This window comes from Danio aesculapii, chromosome 1, assembly GCF_903798145.1.
Source record: "Danio aesculapii chromosome 1, fDanAes4.1, whole genome shotgun sequence".
Lineage (NCBI taxonomy): Eukaryota > Metazoa > Chordata > Actinopteri > Cypriniformes > Danionidae > Danio > Danio aesculapii.
The window spans coordinates 55046348-55068537 of NC_079435.1; the positions used below are offsets into that span (position 1 = coordinate 55046348).

At 36.6% G+C, this 22190-nt stretch overlaps 1 protein-coding gene across 1 annotated transcript in view; it reads left to right on the plus strand.

Annotated features, from left to right (window-relative positions):
* The window catches only part of klf7a (Kruppel like factor 7a), a 78147-nt gene that overhangs the window by 50534 nt on the left and 5423 nt on the right, over nt 1-22190 (plus strand). Inside the window, exons 2-3 of the mRNA XM_056463029.1 lie at nt 1911-2499; nt 12921-13044. Of these exons, the coding sequence (XP_056319004.1) occupies nt 1911-2499; nt 12921-13044 (713 nt within the window). The remainder of the gene's footprint in view (nt 1-1910; nt 2500-12920; nt 13045-22190) is intronic.

A 22190-nucleotide genomic window follows, 5' to 3' on the forward strand; every position in this document is an offset into this window, starting at 1 on the left:
GAAGAATCTGGTGTCAAGTAACAATTGCATTTTCTTTTATTTATCTCAGTTACATTAAGATTCAGGGTGACACGGTGGCTCAGTGGTTAGAACAAGCAAGAAGGTCGCTGGTTCGAGTCCCGGCTGGGTCAGTTGGCATTTCTGTGTGGAGTTTGCTTGTTCTCCCCGTGTTAGCGTGGGTTTTCCGTGGGTGCTCCGGTAGAGGTCTGCATGCACCCGACCAGATTTCTTATGGCGCGGGAATATATTTCCAAATAAAGCACGGGAGCGGTCGGTAACTCTGGTGTAATTTGAATGGGAGCGGGCTCCCAAGCGAGCGAGCAAGCACGCGTGCATCCGCCTGGGTGCTGGGTATGTGTGTGTGTATGTGTGTGAATGAGAGAGAGCATGATGCTGTGTGTCGCTTGATTGGTGCTGTCTATGTGTGTGTATGTGTGTGAATGAGAGAGAGAGAGAGAGAGAGAGAGAGAGAGAATATAAGAGAGAGAGAGAAAAAATGCTGAATATAAGCGGGAGAGGTCGGGTTTAGACTAAAACCTGGCGGGAGCGGGATTACAAATTTAGTCCCGTGCAGATCTCTACGCTCCGGTTTCCCCACAGTCCAAACACATGTGCTATAGGTGAATTTAATAAACTAAATTGGCCGTAGTGTATGTGTGTGTGAATGAGTGTGTATGGATATATTTCCCAGTACTGGGTTGCAGCTGGAAGGGCATCCGCTGTGTAAAACATATGCTGGAATAGTTACCAGTACATTCCACTGTGGCAACCCCTGATGAATAAGGGAACTAAGTTGATGGAAAATGAATGAATGACATTAAGATACAGTTAAGGCCCCATGGTTGAAAAAACAATGGAATCCTTAATTTGACTAGTTTTGGATGAATAAATAAAATAAAAACAAAACAACAAGTCTACAGGTTCTGTGTGTCTCAGTGAACGAACTGTTGAGTTTTGTGTATATTATGGCTATCATATAATGTATATTATGGCCATTTATTAAACAATAGCTTTATGAAAAATGTAATCATTTATGGAGACCGTGTTTAAAGAATAATTAAGACCTTCTCAGAATATTTGAAGACCTCATCACCACTTCAAGTTCTAATCAGTATTAAACCTTTAACTTAATAAACAGTTGTTAATAAACAGCTGTGGTTAAATATATCAATGGAGCACAACCACACAACAGAACTCAGATAAACTCGAAAGGACCCCGCGGACACCCTAATTGCGTTTGGCTAGCTGAAGTGAAGTTGAAATTGGGGGGCATGTAATTAGGTGAAAAATCGATTCTTTTGTAGACGTCCAATAGATTAATAAGTACTGGAAAATGCCACAGGGGGGGGGGGGGGGTATCACCAGAATGGGTAAGTCCCAGAGTAAAATGAGAAAATATGATACGCCGGTGTTTTGGAATATGGAAAAACTGTCTTTACGCCGTTTCATCTGTTTTTATATTATTTGTTTTTATTTTACTTATACTCGTCTCTTTTATTCCTGTTTATGTAAATCACTTAAAATTGCCACTGTGTATGAAATGTGCTATATAAATAAACTTGCCTTGCCTTAACATCGAATAAAAAATATTTTATTTTCACTGGACCTTTAAGAATGGCTTAAAGTTTCCAAAAGCCTTATACGTCCATTTTATTTATCTGTTTTTGTAGCACTGTGTGTGATTTTTCCTTACTTTTATTACAAACTCTTATTTACTCTACAATCTCTATGATCTTATCTGTAAATAGTACATCCAAGCATCTTCCAGTGTTATGTAGGACTATTCCAAACTGAAGGACATGCTAATTTCATGCTATCCTGATGTGTGTAGGTGTTTCCCCACACACAAGAAATGCAAATCACCTGAACTATATTCAGGTCACTAAAAATACCTAAATCCTCTTCCACAGACATGCCTGGAGCTGGAGCGCTACCTGCAGACAGAACCCAAGCGTCTGTCTGACCTTTTCGACGAGGAGCTGGACGGCCTCCTCACGCCCTCCTTCATGAAGGAAGATGGAGACGAAGACCTGTTAGACCCTCTCCTTCCCAGCCTCAACAACCCTCCCAGTCCTCCTCATCCTCAGCGTAAAGAAACCCACTCCTCTATTTCTCCAGACGCCACCTTAGGGGTCAACGCTGCCCAGCTGAATGCAGTCACTTCATTAACACCGCCCTCGTCTCCAGAACTGGGCCGACATTTAGTCAAGCCCACCCATACGCTCAGTGCATCGCCCGACGGGACTCTCACGCTCAAGCTTGTGGCCCGAAAGGTGGGCTTGACCTCTGCCAAGCTTGTGGCGGCTCACCCGGTGGCACTTTCACCCCAGCATGGTAGTACTGGCACTCAGAGCGATGGGGAACAGGGTGGCACCTGTACTATTGGAGTCGGCGATATGGCAGAGAATAAAAAGAGGGTCCATCGCTGCCAATTCAATGGCTGTCGGAAGGTCTACACTAAGAGTTCGCATCTGAAGGCGCATCAGAGGACACACACAGGTAAGCATGCATATTTGTATGTTCGTTTTTTTAAGTGTGTTCATTATTTTTGTTGGCTTTTTACCATGTCATTGACGGAAAAGTTACAAACACAAAGCAGATCAAGTGGTTTTTGATGAATGAGCCAATGGATCATTCACTCCTCAAACAAGAGGCTTTCCTCAGTCATTCAAGCTATTTGTTCTAAAACACTGATTCATTCAGGAACAAAATCAGTGAGTATTTATAAATAAGTAACTGAATCAATCACTGAACCAATTTGTTCTAAAACATCAATTCATTAAGGAACAAAATCAGTGACTTTTTTTTTTAAATGAGTCACTGAATCACTCATTGAACTGATTTCTGAAACAATGATTCATTCAGGAACAAAATCAGTGAGTATTTATAAATAAGTAACTGAATCAAACACTGAACCAATTTGTTCTAAAACGTCAATTCATTAAGGAACAAAATCAGTGACTTTTTTTAAATGAGTCACTGAATGACTCATTGAACTGATTTCTGAAACAATGATTCATTAAGGAACAAAATCAGTGAGTATTTATAAACAAGTTACTGAATCAATCACTGAACCAATTTGTTCTAAACGTCAATTCATTAAGGAACAAAATCAGTGACTTTTTTTAAATGAGTCACTGAATCACTCATTGAACTGATTTCTGAAACAATGATTCATTCAGTAACTCACTTATACATTTTCACTCAATCATTCCCGAACTGATTTTTTCTGAAACACTGATTCATTCAGGAACAAAATTAGTGCCTATTTAGACATGAGTCGCGCATATAATAGTCAGATTTTGTTCCTGAATAAATCCGTGTTTAAGAAATCAGTGATTTGTTGTTTTGTGATTCATTCAGAAACAAAACAAGTAACTCTCTTTTGTAAGCGAGTCAATTGATTCATTCAGAAATACTGATCAATGCAGGTACGAAACAAGTAACTATTTTTAAGTGAGTCACTGAATCACTCATTGAACTGATTTGTTCCAAAAAACTGATTCATTTAGGAATGTAACAAGTAACTCTCTTTTGTGAGTGGGTCAACTGATTTATTCAGAAATACTGATTAATTCAGGTACGAAACAAGTTACTATTTTTAAGTGAGTCACTGAATCACTCATTAACTGATTTATTCTAAAATGCAGATTTATTCATTAACAAAACAACTGGGTCAGTCATTAAACTTATTTGTTGTCAAATATTTATTCTATTCAATAATGAAACCGATGAATCTTACGAGTGAGTTATTCAATCATACATTCAAATGTTTCATTCAGAAACACTGATTATCTCAGGAATGAAATAAGTGATCATGTATGACTGTATATTGTTATCACTGCATAGAAACCACAGCATATAATTGAGCTTTATTCAATTAATTGCATAGTTTATTTGCGGCTTTAAAGAATAACTGCTCAACCAGCCATGGCATGGTATACATTTAGTAATACTCAGTCGGTTACACCACATTTATCATTAATTTTCATATTCCATACAATCAATCTTATTTTACACAATAAGCGACAAGCTGATGTAATTAATGGCGCTTGGTCGTCGCGATGGCAGCGTGCCTGTCCGGCCCCTCGGCGGCAAACATTTTCTCAAGGTTGCGACAGTACTTCCTCAGCAGATTCGAATGGTGCAGGAAACGGCCATAATTCTCTGTCTCTTCGATCTCAATCCAAAAGCACTCAGACTGCTGTCCCAAAGCTGTCCGCGGAGTGAATAACTGCCTCATGATGGATGGACCGGCTGGAATGAGACGTAGTTGCCTGTATATTTCCCTATGTCTGCTGCGCGCCGGTTAACACATCAGGGCAGATCCCCAAGTCTCCAAACCAGAACATGCTACATGTTAATGGCTCCCTTCTGATGCATTCGAAAGTATTTCAGACATGTATGTTATGAAACGAGGACCGACAATCTAGAATGATCAGGAACACCTTGTCAAGGTCCAAAAAGAACAACAGAATTGCTAAATTAAAGATGAAGTGTGTCTGTGATGTATTTCATATCACTCATGGCCTTTTCAAGCACTCTGAAGTCACACAATAGCTTCAAGTAATCTAATGTGTTAATACTCCAGCTTGATGTGTCATAGAAGGTATGATATGAATGACAAAAACAAGCATTTTGTCTTTGGTTTTTTATAACTTGGCCCACGCGGAATCTGCATGTGCAGAAATGTATTTACTTGTGTAAATGGGGGTAATTTTATATTTATTCAGTTTTTAAATTTATTTCACTAATATTATTGGTATAATATAATAGTAATATTAAAATGTTGACATGATTTATTTACAATACAGTTTGTAAAGTAATATTTTCTGTCTTTTAGTAGATATATTAAATATGAGACTTGCTTTGTTTACCAAGTAAGTGGATCTAATTGGATTTGCATTGTAAACATTCAATAAAAGTTTAAAATATATATTTATTAGTAACTAAATAGTTTTTAGTTATGATACTCCTAAAATTATTCCACATAAATCCGCAGATTTTTTTAGCAAAAAATGTCCGCAGATTCAGTCTGGCTCTACTTATAACTAGGGCGAGGCGGAATCTGGGGACATTTTTTTGCTATTTCTGCGCAGACTTTTGTTAAGAATCTGCAGATTTATGCGGAAGGATTTTAGGAGTATCATAACCAAAAGCTTAATATATGAAATAAAAAGTAATTTCTTTTTAACTTTAATTTAATGTTTACAATGCAAATCCAATTAGATCCACTATATTTGGTAAAAAAAGCATCTCATACAATATCTCTACTAAAAGTGTATTGTAAATAAATCATGTGAACTTTTTCATATTAGTCAATAATATTACTGAAATTTATTTAAAAACTAAATAAATATAAATTTACACACATTTACACAAGTAAATATACAATCAATGATGGGCTAAAAATCTACAGAAATCTGCAGAATTCTGCGCGTGCAGATTCCGTGTGGGCCTACTTATAACCAAAAAGAACACACTGTAAATATGCTGGAAAACAAATCATATCGGAGAGGTTCAATGGAGGCAAACATTTAAGAAATCTGCAAAAAGTCCCTTTATTAATTCAGGGTCGCCACAGCAGAATGAACCGCCAACTTATCCTGCACATGTTTTTCCAGCCGCAACCTATCACTGGGAAACATCCATACACACTTACACTTATACACTGCGGAAAATTTAGCCTTCCCAATTCACCTGTACCGCAGGTCTTTGGACTGTGGGGGAAACTGGAGCACCTGGAGGAAACCCACGCCAACATGCGGAGAACATGCAATCTCCACATAGAAACGCCAACTGACCCAGTCGAGGCTCGAACCAGCGACCTTCTTGCTGTAAGGCAACAGCACTACCTACTGCGCCACTGCGTTGCCCTATAATTATATTATATTATATTATATTATATTATATTATATTATATTATATTATATTATATTATATTATATTATATTATATTATATTATATTATATTATATTATATTATATTATATTATTATAGTGTTTGATGTGTCTACCTGACAAAAGTGTTGTCGCCTATCTAAGTTTTAGGAACAACAGATAGTAACTTGACTTCTAGTTGATCATTTGGTATCAGAAGTGGCTTATATGAAAGGCAAAGGCCTCTAGATTACGCTTATTTTACCAAAATAAAATATGATCATGCCTTGATATTTTATTATTTAATTAGGACAGTAAGGTCTAACTTGAACAAAAGTCTTGTCACTTAACAGAAATAATGTCCAGTATAGAATATAAAGTCATGGTGCAGTGGAGAAAGAATTAATATTGTGTCTGACTCCATCATGAGCTTGAAGGACTGCATCCATACATCTCTGCAATGACTCAAATCACTTATTAATGAAGTCATCTGGGATGGCAAAGAAAGCGTTCTTGCAGGACTCCCAGAGTTTATCAAGATTCTTTGGATTCATCTTCAATGCCTCCTCCATCTTACCCCAGACATGCTCAATAATGTTCATGTCTGGTGACTGGGCTGGCCAATCCTGGAGCACCTTGACCTTTTTTGCTTTCAGGAACTTTGATGTGAAGGCTGAAGTATGAGAAGGAGCGCTATCCTGCTGAAGAATTTGCCCTCTCCTATGGTTTGTACTGTAATGAGCAGCACAAATGTTGCCATCCACTCTGCAGATCTCTCGCACGCCCCATACTGAAATGTAACCCCGAGCCATTATTTTTCCTTCACCAAACTTGACTGATTTCTCTGAGAATATTGAGTCAATGCTGGTTCCAGTAGGTTTTCTGTAGTATTTGTAATGATTGGGATGCAGTTCAACAGATCAACAGAAAAATCTACCTTCTGCCACTTTTCCAAATGATCAAATAGAAGTTATTATTTGTTGCTCTTACAACTGGAATCGACGACAAGATATACATTTTTTCTCCTGTGGATTGCTTGCCACAGTAATCCACATTTTAATTCCTCTTTGCTAACTAAAACTGCATTATTCATCAGCAGTAATCTTTCTCAGCAATTTCTGAATTGCATTAATCCAAAGCAACAAACGAACTCTACGTGGCGTGCTAAAATCTGATGCCGAAATGATTTGTCAACTCGTTTGCAATTAGCCAAATCCTATTTCAGAGGCATTATTACTTGTACAAATTGTGTGATTGAGAATTGTAGTGCGTGAATGGAAATAACATTGCCCTCTGGAGCGTTTTATGAATGGTGTTTGGGAGCGAGATAAGACCGAGTTTTCAGGGACACACAGAGGAACGTGGCGGCACTCGTTTCCACTTTGTCTCTCACTCTGCGTTCCATTATAACGAAGTCTGATTCGGGAACAAAAAAAAAAAACTTGGAAGAGCGGTGAAGGACAGAAAATGGTTTCTGCTTGGTGCCGCCGTGAGCTGCACAGATCATAATGAGTCTTTCTGTCTCCAGTTTAACTGAGAAAATGTAATTAAGCGAGACTCAGGCACCTGTAAGGGTGTTCGCAGAGAGAAGAGAGTGTGTGAGGGAGGAAAGGTTGTGTGATGGGGGTGGGGAGTTGCCAGGCAACTGGTGTGTCTCTGAACGGGACTCTATAATTGGGAATGATTCTCAGGTCTCAGTGCTGGTTTCAGCTTACACCACTAGCCTCGTCACTGCATTTCATTCCCACAAGCACCAATGCACGTGCTCACCATCTATTAATATTGGCACCCTTGGTTGGAGTGTAAAAAAAATATTTATTGTTTACGATTTTGATCTTTTGGTTAAAAATGACAAAAACTGAAGATGCTTGAGTTCGTTTTTGGGTGAGTGTATTGAGGATTTTTGTCTTTAAAAGGTGCAGTATGTAAGTTTGACACCCAGTGGTGGAACTAGGTATTGCACTCCAGGATCAAAACACACACAAGCACACGTTGCCAGATTGACGACACCAACAGTGTGCCTGACTGTCGAGCCTAAAGGCTGATTGATGACATGATAGAAGGAATATTTTCCATATTAAAATTAGTTTTTGTCCTAATCAACACCTGAAATATATATTTTAGAAACAGCTTCTATTTCTTGCAGCTGAACAGCAGATAACTGACAGTGATCACCTCAGGTACACCTCATGTGCTTTATTCAGTTTTAAATGCTAATAATGCGAGTCTGAATGCCATTTTACATGACATTTATTGCCATACTACTGAAAGCAGCAGCAGATAGTTCACCTCAGGTCTTGAAAATAAAATAAACTGTTTGAAACTGAACTTCAGAACTGGGACTCAGTGTAAACCAACACATATCAGTGATTCAGCATCTACATTTAATAATGTTAAAAAGGTTTATATGTATTAATTAGATTATAAACCTTTCCATTATGTTGCAGTGCAGAGAGTGCACTATTCTATGCTTCTGAATGGCTGTATTTAAATTTCTGTTGTGTTTCGTCATGTGCAAACAGCCAAATTGCTCATCACTGCAAGTATTGTCACGTAGCGTGTTGTTAGGACATGGGGTTACAATGTAATCTGCTCACCTAATGTTTACGTTCATAATATTTATGTTATTTGCTAATTAATAACCTCATATGGAACTCTGAATCTGCGTCTCATTTTGGAGTCTGCTACTGTCCACCGGAGATCACATTTCAGTCATGGGTGCTTCCTTTGAGAGCCTTCCTGACTGAACGAATGAATGAAATACGCGGTTTTCTATCAAGGCAACCCAGGGTGCTGAAATATAATTGGCTAAAGTGGCAGTGGGTGGGTTAAAAGAACCAAAAAAAGAGACAGCCATTCTGGCACGTAGTGCTTGTTTTCAAAGCAGAATATCTGACTTCAGCATTGTTTTTCAGAAAAACAAGAATGTTCACTTAGCATGTAGCTTCAACAAAGATTAATTGTATTTATGTATACAATAAAGACTATAATATTTCACATTTGATTACATTACATTTTTATTTGACATTTTACCTTAAAACTGTTAGAATGTCCAGAAAATCATAAACACTTTCTATTGCATTTGTATCTTTGTTTCGGTTTATTCATTCATGGTTGTAATTTGTTTATTGTATTTTATAACACACACACTCCCTAGAAATTAATCACATTCATTAGCCATGTTTCCATCCAAAAATGCAAATTAAAATTATGCGCAAAACTAGAATATTGAAAAAACTTTGACAACGAGTCAAAGAGAACAAAATCAAGTCACTTCTTGATTAACTGGCGCCAAATATCAACAGTAAAACCTGAATTTGCTGCAGTAGGAGAAGCCGCATGAATCTTGTCCTTATTTAATAAATGACTTGCACCTCAGAACACAATGCCAACACGCAATGAACGTGTTTGAATGCGTGAGATGTGGAGCACAAACACTCTTGATTCTGGAGGTAATTAATGATATAGTAACATTAAGTACTGAAATGGTTGAAGTGTTTAAGAATGACCAAAACAACATTTCAGATGTTTAACAATGTGGTCAGCCTGCTGGTTTGTCCATTCACGCACATTTTTATCATCACATGATCTCACATGAACAAAATCACATGACTTTTTTTAATGCGCATACTGGAATTTGTTCGGTAAAAGTGTTTGCATTGCAGTTTATGCGCGTCTTTTCTTATTGAATAAAATGTTTATTCTACTCAATTATGCGCAATTGTACATTTTCAAAATTGATGCACATCTTGGCGTTTCCATCAACCATTTTTAGGCGGATATCCAAAATGAGAATGAACATAGGTGGATGGAAACGTAGCTACTGTCATTTTATAATAATAAAGTTTTTTAAATAATCTGGTGAAATTACATTAATATTGCAGTATATATATTGCAGAAAAACAAATGGCAATGTCAATTTTTTCCAATGTCATGCAGCCCTATTGAAATGTATTTTTGGGGACGTGTTGACCTCAAGACCAAACTAACCTCTGCAGTTCCTCAGCTGATTCTTTGATTCTTTTTGCCCACTCAAATAATGATGCTAACAGTGTCAACACACAAAATAATAAATACTGCCTTAAAGCCAGTTTCCTTTTAATTTTGCAAGTTTAACAGCAGCAATCACGGCTCTGTTCTTAGGTGATGAGTTTAGCCTAAGTCTTTTCTCGTATCTCTGTGAAACCGGAGGTCACAGTTAAACAGTTGACTATTTCTAGTCACCAAGGTGTACAAAACAAATGCAAAATATCACTAGGTATATAAATGATATGAATTTATATGAGTTTGTAGGGATGCCAATAACTGTTTTTTTTTTTCATTAAACTATGCCGTGTTTACAATTGCTTGTTAATATTCTGAGCATAAGATCAAAAGGTTAAACAATAACAACATTTCTCTTGCAGCCTTCTTTGCTCATGTTTACCAACTGTGCCAATATTAGCGGAGGCCACTGTATATCCACTTATACATACATGTATCATGTAACTTCCCGGTTGCCAGGCAACTGCATCCTCCCCTGCCAGTAAGAGCCGTAATTGGCTGGTGGCACAGAGGGACAGGCGATGCCAGATCGAGCCGGCTCCACTGCTGCCTCCTACGTTACGCTCCTGCCCGGTTGCTAAGCGACAGACTTGAGCATCCATGCCTCCCTGACTTATAATTGGCTGGTGCTGCGGTCGTGGAGAGCACAGGTCTAAACCTGTCCTGCTTAATGTGGCTGGCTCGCCAATGTGTGTGTGAAAGTGAATGCAATTTAGCGCTCAAATTCTGATCTAAATATAACTTGTTGTTGTTTTTTACTGCTCAGAATGAAAGTGTGGCCATCATGGAAGGTTATTGGCGGAAAACAACAAGTTTGGATGGTGTTAGTAGACCATTTCTTTTTCAGAGAGGGGTCTATTTTTAAGAAAAATAGGGTGTAAAAAAATACATATAATGTTGGGTGAGATTCAACAACTGCATTATGAAAAGTGAGACCAGACAGGCAGGCAGACAGGCAGACAGATAGAACACAAAAAAGAAAAAGGACAAGAAAGGGATGGATGGATGGATGGATGGATGGATGGATGGATGGATGGATGGATGGATGGATGGATGGATGGATGGATGGGATGGATGGATGGATGGATGGATGGATGGATGGATGGATGGATGGATGGATGGATGGATGGATGGAAAAAAGATCTGGATCAAAAAAAGAAAGGGGTGGATGAATAGACGGATGGATCAAAACAAAAAGATAAAAAATGATAGATGGATGGATCAAAACAAAAGAAATAGATAAAAAAAGGGACGGATGGATGGATAAAACAAATAGATCAAAAAAGAAAGGGATGGATAAATGGATCAAAACAAAAAGAAGTAGATAAAAAGGGGATGTATGGATAGATGGATGGATGGATCAAAACAAAAGAAATGTATGGATGGATGGATGGATGGATGGATGGATCAAAACAAAAAGAAATAGATGAAAAAGGGATGTATGGATAGATGGATGGATGGATGGATCAAAACAAAAAAGAAAAAGATAAAAAAAGGATGTATGGATGGATGGATGGATGGATCAAAACAAAAAGAAATAGATGAAAAGGGGATGTATGGATAGATGGATGGATGGATCAAAACAAAAAAGAAATAGATAAAAAAAGAAATGGATGGAAGGATGGATCAAAACAAAAAAAATTGTTCAAATGAAAGGGATGGATGGATGGATGGATGGATGGATGGATGCAAAAAAGAAATAGATCAAAAAAGAAATGGATGGATGGATGGATGGATGGATGCTAACAAAAAGAAATAGATCAAAAAAGAAATGGATGGATGGATGGATGGATGGATGGATGGATGCTAACAAAAAGAAATAGATAAAAAAAGAAATGGATGGATGGATGAATGAATGGAAGGATGGATGGATCAAAACAAAAACAAAGATCAAAAGACAGAAATGGATGGATGGATCAAAACAAAAGAAATAGATCAAAAGAAAGGGATGGGTGGATGGATGGATGGATGGATGGAAAGATGGATCAAAACAAAAGAAAGATCAAAAGACAGAAATGGATGGATGGATGGATGAAAACAAAAAAGAAATAGATCAAAAGTAAGGGATGGATGGAAGGATGGATGAAAACAAAAGAAATTTATCAAAAAAGAAAGGAAGGGATGGATAGGTGGATGTTCCTTGTACCGTTAAACATCAGTGAATAATAACTAAGATTTGAAAATTAATAAATAGGCTTTTGATCAAAAAGCATTAATTTTAATATAAATCTTTTAATAACTAAAACTTGATAAATAAATGAATAAATAAATGAGCTTTTGAAATATAAGGAAGATTCTGTGAATAAATAAAGTTTTTATTAAAAAAACAATTCTATGTAGTGTATGAACATTAAGATATTAAGAAGGATGGATTTTGATTCAACATTCGAGTGCTCGTTCAATTCTGAAGCCATCATTGCAATAAAAATGCTCTTAATCTGTTTTTTTCCATCAAGCTATTTATATGAAGCCACAGTCTCGTTCCCGAAGATTTGTGAATATGGCAAACAGTGGAGACAGGGCCAGCTGGTTGACAGTAAATATGAGGTTCCTCCCCATTACCCATCATTACTACTCCAATTATCACCTCTCCCAGAGATCCAAATAAACTCTGCCTGCCCCCCATTTCATACATTACGATCAGCAGCGTTAATGAACAAGCTCCGAGACCCCATACGAGCCACGTACGGCGCTCCTGCAAAGCGCCTTCCATCCACAACCAAAAACACACAACATCAGAAACAGCTCACATCTGTTAAATGTGTGAAGATCTCGCTGGAAGCTCATCGAGTGCGGGTTCATTTGGTCCGACAGCTGTGCACTCTAATGACGATCATGTATTTCATAAACTCCAATTGTGTCAACACTCCTCCGATAGGCTAATCAACTTAAAACAAATGAATTAGACGGCTGGCTGGACAGAGGCGTGGATTTCCAGGCCCCTTGAGGAAGAAAGAGAGTTTTTAATCAGGTGTGTGTTTGTGTGTCTGTACCAGGGGAGAAGCCGTACAAGTGCTCATGGGAAGGCTGTGAATGGCGGTTCGCGAGAAGTGACGAGTTGACGAGGCACTACCGCAAACACACCGGCGCCAAGCCTTTTAAGTGCAATCACTGCGACAGGTGAGTCTCAAAACAGCAGATAATTGTCTTGTGGCTCCTACTAATTGTATGAAACACTGGTGCATTATTAAGCATTGCTACAATTCATATAATGTGTAAACAAATCATGCGTTTACGGTTTTCTTTCATACTTATTGGTTGAAGACAAAATTATTTGCCCTCCAGTGAAACATATTTTTAACATAATATTTTTTATAACTCAATTCTAACTCTTTTTTTGTCTTTGCAATTATGACAGTACATAATATTAAACATTATTATTATTATTATTTATATTATTATTAATTATGTATTATTATTATTATTATTATTATTATTATTATTATTATTATAATATAATTACAATTATTTATTATTATTATTATTATTGTTGTTGTTATTTATTACATCTATTATTGTTGTTATTATTATAATTATTATTATTATATTTTCTATTTATTATTATTAGTATTTATTATTATTATTATTATTATTATTATTATATTATAATTATAATTATTACTATTATTATTTATCATATTATATTATTATTATTATTATTATTATTATTATTATTATTATTATCATCATTATTATTATTATTATTATTATTATTATTATTATTATTATTATTATTATATTATTATTATTATTATTGTTATTTATTACTTCTATTATTGTTATTATTATTATTATTATTATTATTATTATTATTATTTCTATTTATTATTATTAATTATATTATTATTATTATTATTAATATTAATACAATTATTTATTATTATTATTATTATTATTATTATTGTTATTATTATTATTATTATTGTTATTTATTACTTCTATTATTGTTATTATTATTATTATTATTATATTTTCTATTTATTATTATTATTATCATTATTAATTATATTATTATTATATTATTATTATTATATTATTATTATTATTATTATATTATTGTTATTTTATTATTTATTATATTATTATTCATATTTATATTATTAATTATTATTTTGCGAGCCAAAAAGAAAATGAATGAAGATGCTAGTATTTAGCTAGTATTTAGCTTAACCCTTTCATGCGTTATAAAGCTCCCATGGCAATGCGTCAAGTTTATCATGTGTGACTCACCAGCCACAATGATCTATGTATATACAGTTAAAGTCAGAATTATTAGCCCCTCTTTGAATTTTTAAATATTTCCCAAATTATGTTTAACAGAGCAAGGAAATTTTCACAGTATGTCTGATAGTATTTTTTCTTCTAGAGAAAGTCTTATTTGTTTTATTTCAGCTAGAATAAAAGCAGTTTTTATTTTTTTTTAACCATTTTAAGGTAAACATTTTAGCCCCTTTAAGCTATATATTTTTTCCAATCTACAAACCATCATTATACAATAACTTGCCTAATTACCCTAACCTGCCTAGTTAACCTAATTAACCTAGTTAGGCCTTTAAATGCCACTTTAAGCTGTATAAAAGTGTCTTGAAAAATATCTAGTCAAATATTATTTACTGTCATCATGGCAAAGATAAAATAAATCAGTTCTTCAACTGTATATATGCTGAGCACTGTACACACAATAATACTCCCTATTCTGTATTCCATTTACTTAAAAATAAGAAAAAATGTGTACTGCATTATACTACCTGTAAAATTGCATATTATTTCTTTGCTTTGATTATTGTATTGATCATTTTAAAATTTCTTTAAAAGCATCTGCCAGCTTTGAAAAAAAAAAGAAAGAATGAATGAGAGGCCACTTGAAAACTCTCTATTCCTCATTCATTTCTCTGGATAATATTTGCTCTATTTTATTATATTTATTTTATTGCTGACATTTTTTCTAACTTTAAAATAAAAAAAATGTAGTAATTTAGAGCTTTTGTTTTTCAAAAAAATGAAAATTAAAAATCCAAATTATTTAACCAAATATTGATTTCTAGGGCGGCTTGGTGGCTCAGTAGTTAGTACTGTAACCTCAAAGCAAGAAGGTCGCTGGTTCGAGCCCCGGCTGGGTCAGTTGGCGTTTCTGTGTGGAGTGTTCTCCCCGTGTTGGCGTGGGTTTCTCAGGGTGCTCCGGTTTCCCCCACATTTCAAATACATTCGGTATAGGTGAATTGAATAAACTAAATTGGCCGTAGTGTATGACTGTGTGTGTGAATGTGAGAAGTTATGGGTGTTGCCCAGTACTGGGTTGTGGCTGGAGGGGCATCCGCTGTGTAAAACATATGCTGGATAAGTTGGCGGTTCATTCCGCTGTGGCAACCCCTGATGAATAAAGGGACTAAGCCGAAAAGAAAATTAATGAATGAATATTTACTCTATTTTATAAAGGTCTGATGACATTTCTTCTAAATTTTAAACAAAAAATTGTGTCATTTAGAGCTTTCGTGTTTCAGAAACTGACAATTGACAATAGTTGTGATGGAAAATCTGAATTATTTGACCAAATATTGATTTCTTAGCTTTTTAGAAGTTAAAACATTGGTACTGTGCAGTCTGCAAATCTATATAAACATGTCTGAAAAACATGGCTTATTTTTATCTCATGTAAAAAAAAGCATTATTATTAATTTGGAAGAAATGTCAACAATAATTTACAGAATAAAACAAATATTATGTTTGTTTGTATGTAAATCAAATGAAACTGAGAACATTAAGAGGTCTCTTTTTTCTATATATACTATTTTTGTTATGTTTTTTTTTCTTTTCATGTTTAAATAAGTGTCGTCTGGGTTACACCAGATCTTTGCCCCTTTGTTTTTAATTGTATTAAATACACCTATAAAAATGACTATTAATATTACTACTGAATCAGCCTTGTTTAATTCTCACTAAGTCTCATTTAGTTCTAGCACCTTGTAGGGATTATGGGAATTCTTGGTCAGCGTTTTCTGTAGCCTGATTTATATCTTAAACATTAGTTTTAATGGTAAAATCAAACACAGGTGCCCTAGGTGTAAAAATGTGATGAATAGTCTGAAATATTTTCATTTTCAAATCTGTATCTAAGATGGTCCACCTGTCACCTGCGCCAGTAGATGTGGCTTTATGATAAGAAACATCTGCTATTTCAGACAATGGTTTCTCTGTGTTCGCCAGATCTTGTAAATAAGCTTTAGAATTGAACATGATGAGTGACGTGTAGAGTTGCTGGCCTCATTTTTCACATTACTTTGAAACTACACTATAATAAATATCCCTAATTTAACAGTTTTCCATATTTTTTGACTCGTGTTTTTAGTTTATTTTATTTATTTATGCTTTTAAATTGCATTATGGGAACTTTTTTGATGTTACACGTTTGAAAAAGTGACTTTTATTGACTTTTTTTTAGTTTGAAGTGATCTATTGCCTGGGTTGGTGTTGTAAATTATAGTACAGTACAGACTTAATTCTTTCTATACACTGCTATATAACCCTGCAGCCCAAGACCGGATACTCACTGAAGCTATGGGAGACGGCATCAGAAAACTAGGTTGCTATTGGAAGTGGTGTTAGTGAGGCCAGCAGGGGGTGCTCAACCTGTAGTTTGTGTGAGTCCTAATGCCCCGGTATACTGAAGGGGACACCATACTGTCAGTGAGCACCATCTTTTGAATGAGACGTTAAATCGAGGTCCTGACTCGATGTGATCATTAAAAATCCCATGGCACTTCTTGTAAAGAGTAGGGGTGTAACCAGGGTGCGAATTACAGGGGGGTTTGGGGAGGATTGACCCCCCTAATTAAGGCTTGATTCACTGAGGCATGTTTTACACAAACTAACATTACCCAAAAAGTTGAAAAAAAAATTAAACAAACAAACAATATGCGCTATACAAATACACATTACATTACACTATTTCTTTATTCAACATTTTGTTTCAAACTACTAACTACGCTGTAAAAAATGCAGGGTTCCATACAATCAGCTTGTGTTGGGACAACATGAAGGAATTATGTTAACTTATTAGCTTTTACAAATTCAAGTGGATTGAACATAAAACAATTAAGTTTTCTCAAAAAAACTCAATTGTGTTGCTTCAGCTCAATTTAAAAATGTAGTTTGAATAAACAAAAAAATAATAATTATTTGCGTGTCCTCAAATGTCAAAAGTCATTTTGTTAAACAGCAAAGTTGAATTTCCAGCATCAAACTTCAACAGAGTAGAGATTAAGGTCTCATAATGCTATTAACTATTGCTTTTAACTATTGCTATTAACATAACTATTATGCTCCACTGGTTTTGGGAATAATTTAGAGTTATGGTTGGATTTAGGGGTACGGAATAGGTATGAATTACATTTTCCAACAAAAATTATGTTCCAGGATCAACATAGATGCTAATCCAGGATCACATGATACTTGGCAAAATCATGACGTGCATCTTGATACGCTGTGAAAAAAAAATTAGTTCATGAACAGGTTCTGTATTTCGTGATTTACTATTTTTTTCTGTTAATTTATGGCTATGAATTGCATTATGGGACCTTGATCTCTACTCTGTTGACGTTTGATGTTGGAAATTCAACTTTGCTGTTTAATAAAGTGACTTTTGACATTTTAGGGCACGTCAAGATGTTACCAATTATGATCCAGCACATCCCAAATGTGCCTTATTGGATTGAGAGCTGATGACTGTGGAGCCATTGGAGTATCATGAACTCGCTGTCATGTTCAAGACACCAGTTATATAGATAATTTGGGCTTTGTGGAATGGCACATTATCCTGCTGGAAGTAGCAGTCATGAGATGGACACACTGTGGTCATAAAGGGATGGTCAGCGGCAATGTTCAGGTAGACTGTGGTGTTTAAAAGATGCTTAGTTGGTGTTAAGGGCATCAAAGTGTGCCAAGAAAAATCTCCTCCACACCATTACAGCACCAACAGCAGCCAGAACCACTGAGACAAGACAGGATGGGTCCAGGCTTTTATGTTGTTTACAACCAATTCTGACCCTAGCATCTCAAGACTTATCAGAAGTAGAGCCTCAGTTAGCTCTTCTCATCTGACAGGAGTGCCAAAGATACACTCTAAACCCATTGGGCCAATATGGACAAACCCAACATTGGGTTAAAAGTGTAATCTAAGCTGATCTATCCTGGAGGCTCTATCTTCTGGACATTATTCGTTTGGAATACACCACAGCCAAAATAAATGGCGACAGTAAGAAAACTGTACAATTTTGGTCAAATATGAGAAAGACTGTATCAGATATGTATGGGTGGATTTCGGGCTTTGTTCGAAATCAAAAAGGTTCAATTTAAAAAATTACAATTTAAAGTAATATAACAGGGGCAGTGGCGCAGTGGGTAGCGCTGTCGCCTCACAGCAAGAAGGTCACTGGTTTGAGCCTCGGTTCAGTCAGTTGGCATTTCTGTGTGGAGTTTGCATGTTCTCCCCATGTACGTGTACATTTCTAAAATTGTTATATTATCAAAATTACAAAAGTTCTGAGTATGGGCAGCACAGTGGCTCAGCTGTTAGTACTGTTGCCTCGCAACATAAGAGTCACTGCTTCGAGTCCAGTTTGCATGTTCTCCTCGTGTTCACGTAGGTTTCCTCCCGGTGCTCTGGTTTCCCCCACAGTCCAAAGACATGCGCTATTGACCTTATTCTTTGTGTACGAGCGGGCGCAGCCATTTGAATCATTTTGGCTCGAGGTTTCCGGTCTCGTTCACTTCTATTCATTTTTAGACGTTAAAAACAGCTTGTTCTGCTGATTGATGTTGCAAACTGATGTTTTCTTATAATATTATGCTACTTTTATGTATAGTCATGAACACACTTGCTTGTAGAGCAAGTAGTTTGACCGTTTTCTGCCATTTATTATTCCTAGTCATTTCTTCCATAGGCGACTGAATCGTAAGTTCTAAAACAATCGCAAAAACGTGCACACTTCTGCATTGAAGAATAAGGTCAATAGGTGAATTGGGTAAACAAAACTGGTCTTATGTATGAACGTGTGTGTGAATGCAAGAGTGTATGGGTGTTTCCCAGTACTGGGTTGCAGCTGGAAGGGCATCTGCTGTGTAAACCATATGCCAAAATAGTTGGTGGTTCATTCCGCTGTGGCGACCCATGATAAGGTACTAAAATAAGGTACTAAGATGAAGGAAAATAAATGAGTTCTGTAAATTACCATAATGGTCAAATTGACCGCATGCATTTCAGTATCCGCAACTTATTACTTGCCATTGAATGCCTAGTAACTTAAAAAAAAAAAAACATTACTTTCTCACAACTTTACTTCAGACATGTCTTTTAAAACAACATAATAAAAACCTTGCTCTCCTGCTTGCCGGACAAAGTGAGGAATGCACCATCGTGTGTAGTCTATAACTCGTACACGATTATAGGCTGTACTATCAGATATCATATTTTTAGGGTAATGAAAATATTCAAAACTCAATTTTGAAATCTCAATATAAGATTTGAATGTAAATATGACATAAATATGATTAGCCGGCAGCTAGCTCTCTGCAACACTCACATGGTCGCCCACTGAAGGTAAGCAGGGCTACGACTGGTCAGCATCTGGATTGGAGACCACATAGGAAAGCTAGGTTGCTGCGATAGTGAGACCAGCAGGGGCCGCTTAACCTGTGGTCTGTGTGGGTCCTAATGCCCCAGTATATGGATTGGGACTCTATAATGCTCAGTCAGTGCCGTCTTTCAGATGAGATGTATAACCAAGGTCCTGACTCTCTGTGGTCGTTAAAAATCTCAGGATGTCCTTCGAAAAAGAGTAGGGGTTTAACCCTGGCATCCTGGCCAAATTTACCCACTGGCCTCCTAACCATCCCCATATCATAACTGGCTTAATCACTCTGTCTCCTCTCCACCAATCAGCTGGTGTGTGGTGTGCAGTCTGGTGCAATATGGCTGCTGTCGTGTCATCCAGGTGGATGCTGTACACTGGTGGTGGATGAGGAGATTCCCCCCCAATGTGTAAAGCGCTTTGAGTGTCCAGAAAAGCGCTATATAGATGTAAGGAATTATTATTATTATTATTATTATTATTATTATTATTATTATTATTATTATTATTATTATTATTATTATTATTAATACTACTACTACTACTACTACATGACAATATGATGTCTTATGTGAGAGTAGTCAGAATAACCATATTGTCCCCTTCCAGTAGTCATAGAATTCTGGTAGTTTCAGTGTTAAACTGAACTGAAAAAATAACCCACCGTTGGGTTAGTAGACTATATTTGACCCAACATTGGGTTACAAGAACCCAGCATTTTTTAGAGTGTATCTTCTTCTTCAACATTTGATGTTTTGTGTTTAGAGATGCTCTTCTGCAGACCTCAGATTTATCATGTTTTTTTGAGTTACTGTTGCCTTTCTATCAGCTCAAATCTGTCTGGTCATTCTCTTTTGACCTCTAGCATCAACAAGACATTTTTGACCACAGAACTGTCACTTGGAGTCTATGTTCTCTTTCCCTGACCATTTTCTGTAAACCCTAAAGATGGTTGTGCATGAACATGCCAGCAGATCAACAGTTATTGAAATACTCAGACCAGCTCATCTGGCATCATCAATCAGGCCACACTCAAAGTCGATCAAATCATCTTTCTTCCCCACTCTGAGATTTGGTTTGAACTTCAGCAGATCGTTTTAATCACGTCTTCATGCACAAATGTAGTACTTTTCCATTATATTGGCCAATATGATATTTAACAAGCAGTTGAATATGTGTATAATATTAAAGTTCTAAGTCATAAATATGTTACAAAATATATATTTTTTAATCCATACTGGGAATTAAATGAATCTGTGGCTCTTTGATCTAAAATTATTTGTTAATGTGAGCCATCTAAACCGACTGAATCACTTAGATCAACATGACTTTCGAATGCCAAATGAGCAACATTTAAAGATTGTTGTTTTAAGATGAGAGTATTTAGGTGGCTTTTTTTGGCGTTACCTTACCTAACAATAACAGCACAGGTTTAGACATTACAAAACTGCAAGACTATACTTCACGCTGAAGCTCTAATCTATGCAAATGCATGCTGGAGCTCTCTAAATGTTCCAACATACATTACACGGAAGGACTTTTATTACATAAAACATCAAGTATGCATTTCAATTGGCGTACAAAGCCAAGCAAGTAGATCTGTGCTTTCTCTCAGAACATTTTCAATTTGGGTGCAGTGCCTTGTAGACAATTGCCTCCTGGTATTGACCAAGAGCTTCCACCTCTGAAGTGAATCTTAACTCGTCTTTGCTTTGATGTATAAATAGGTCCTTCATGCTTGTTAGGCTTGCGCATCTCACTTTGAGCTCAGCTCCTCCCTCTCTTGTCATCCTGGCTGCTTGTACACCTTGGGGAATCCATTCTGCCGATGTCAAGGGAGCCCCGGATTACCATTACAATGATAGAGTTGACTAGAACAGCGGTGAGCAGCATGCGGCGGGCTCCCAGTCTCGACTGAACAGTAAATACAGTACAGACACTAGACCTGTAGCCACGGCCCTCGGGCCTCTTCTTAATCCGTCCCGACCGTGTCCGGACCCCCCGTCAGGACAGTGGGGTGGGGGTGTGGAAGAGGGTGGAGTCACACCAGCTGGTTTGGTGCCTCCTGGCAGTGGCTTGATCTGCCATCTGTCCGACCCAGCCAAAAAACACACCCCTTGATTTCCCAATTCATGTTTCTCCCCTTGCTGTTCCAGGACAGGTGAGACCTAGCATGAAAGCATATGTCTGAGGGATCGATCAAGATGCTCCAATAAACTAGTCTGGTTTGTACAGGTTTTATTGTTTTAGCTTTTATTTGGCCTATGGGGGACAATGGAGTCAAAATGATCCTTCTTCACACGGATCTCCAAAAACAACTGCTGTATTATGTATGCCGAGCCAGTAGTTGGCGCTGTCACTTTGTAAAAAATAAAATAAAAATACTACGCACCTATTTAGAGACGGTCCTTTAGTCCACAGTTGTTGTTGTTAGTTGTCAAGTACTTGCATGGGTCTAAAAACTAAACAGATAGCACTCCACATAGAGCTGTGCTAAAAAAATCGATTCAGCGATTTTTCGAAACGCATTGCTCTTCTGTCTTGAATAGTTTTGAACAGTAGATGGTGCTCTAGGCTAGTTTTTAAATAACAGACAGTGCTCTAGGCAAGTTTTGAACAGTAGGTGGTGCTCTAGGCTAG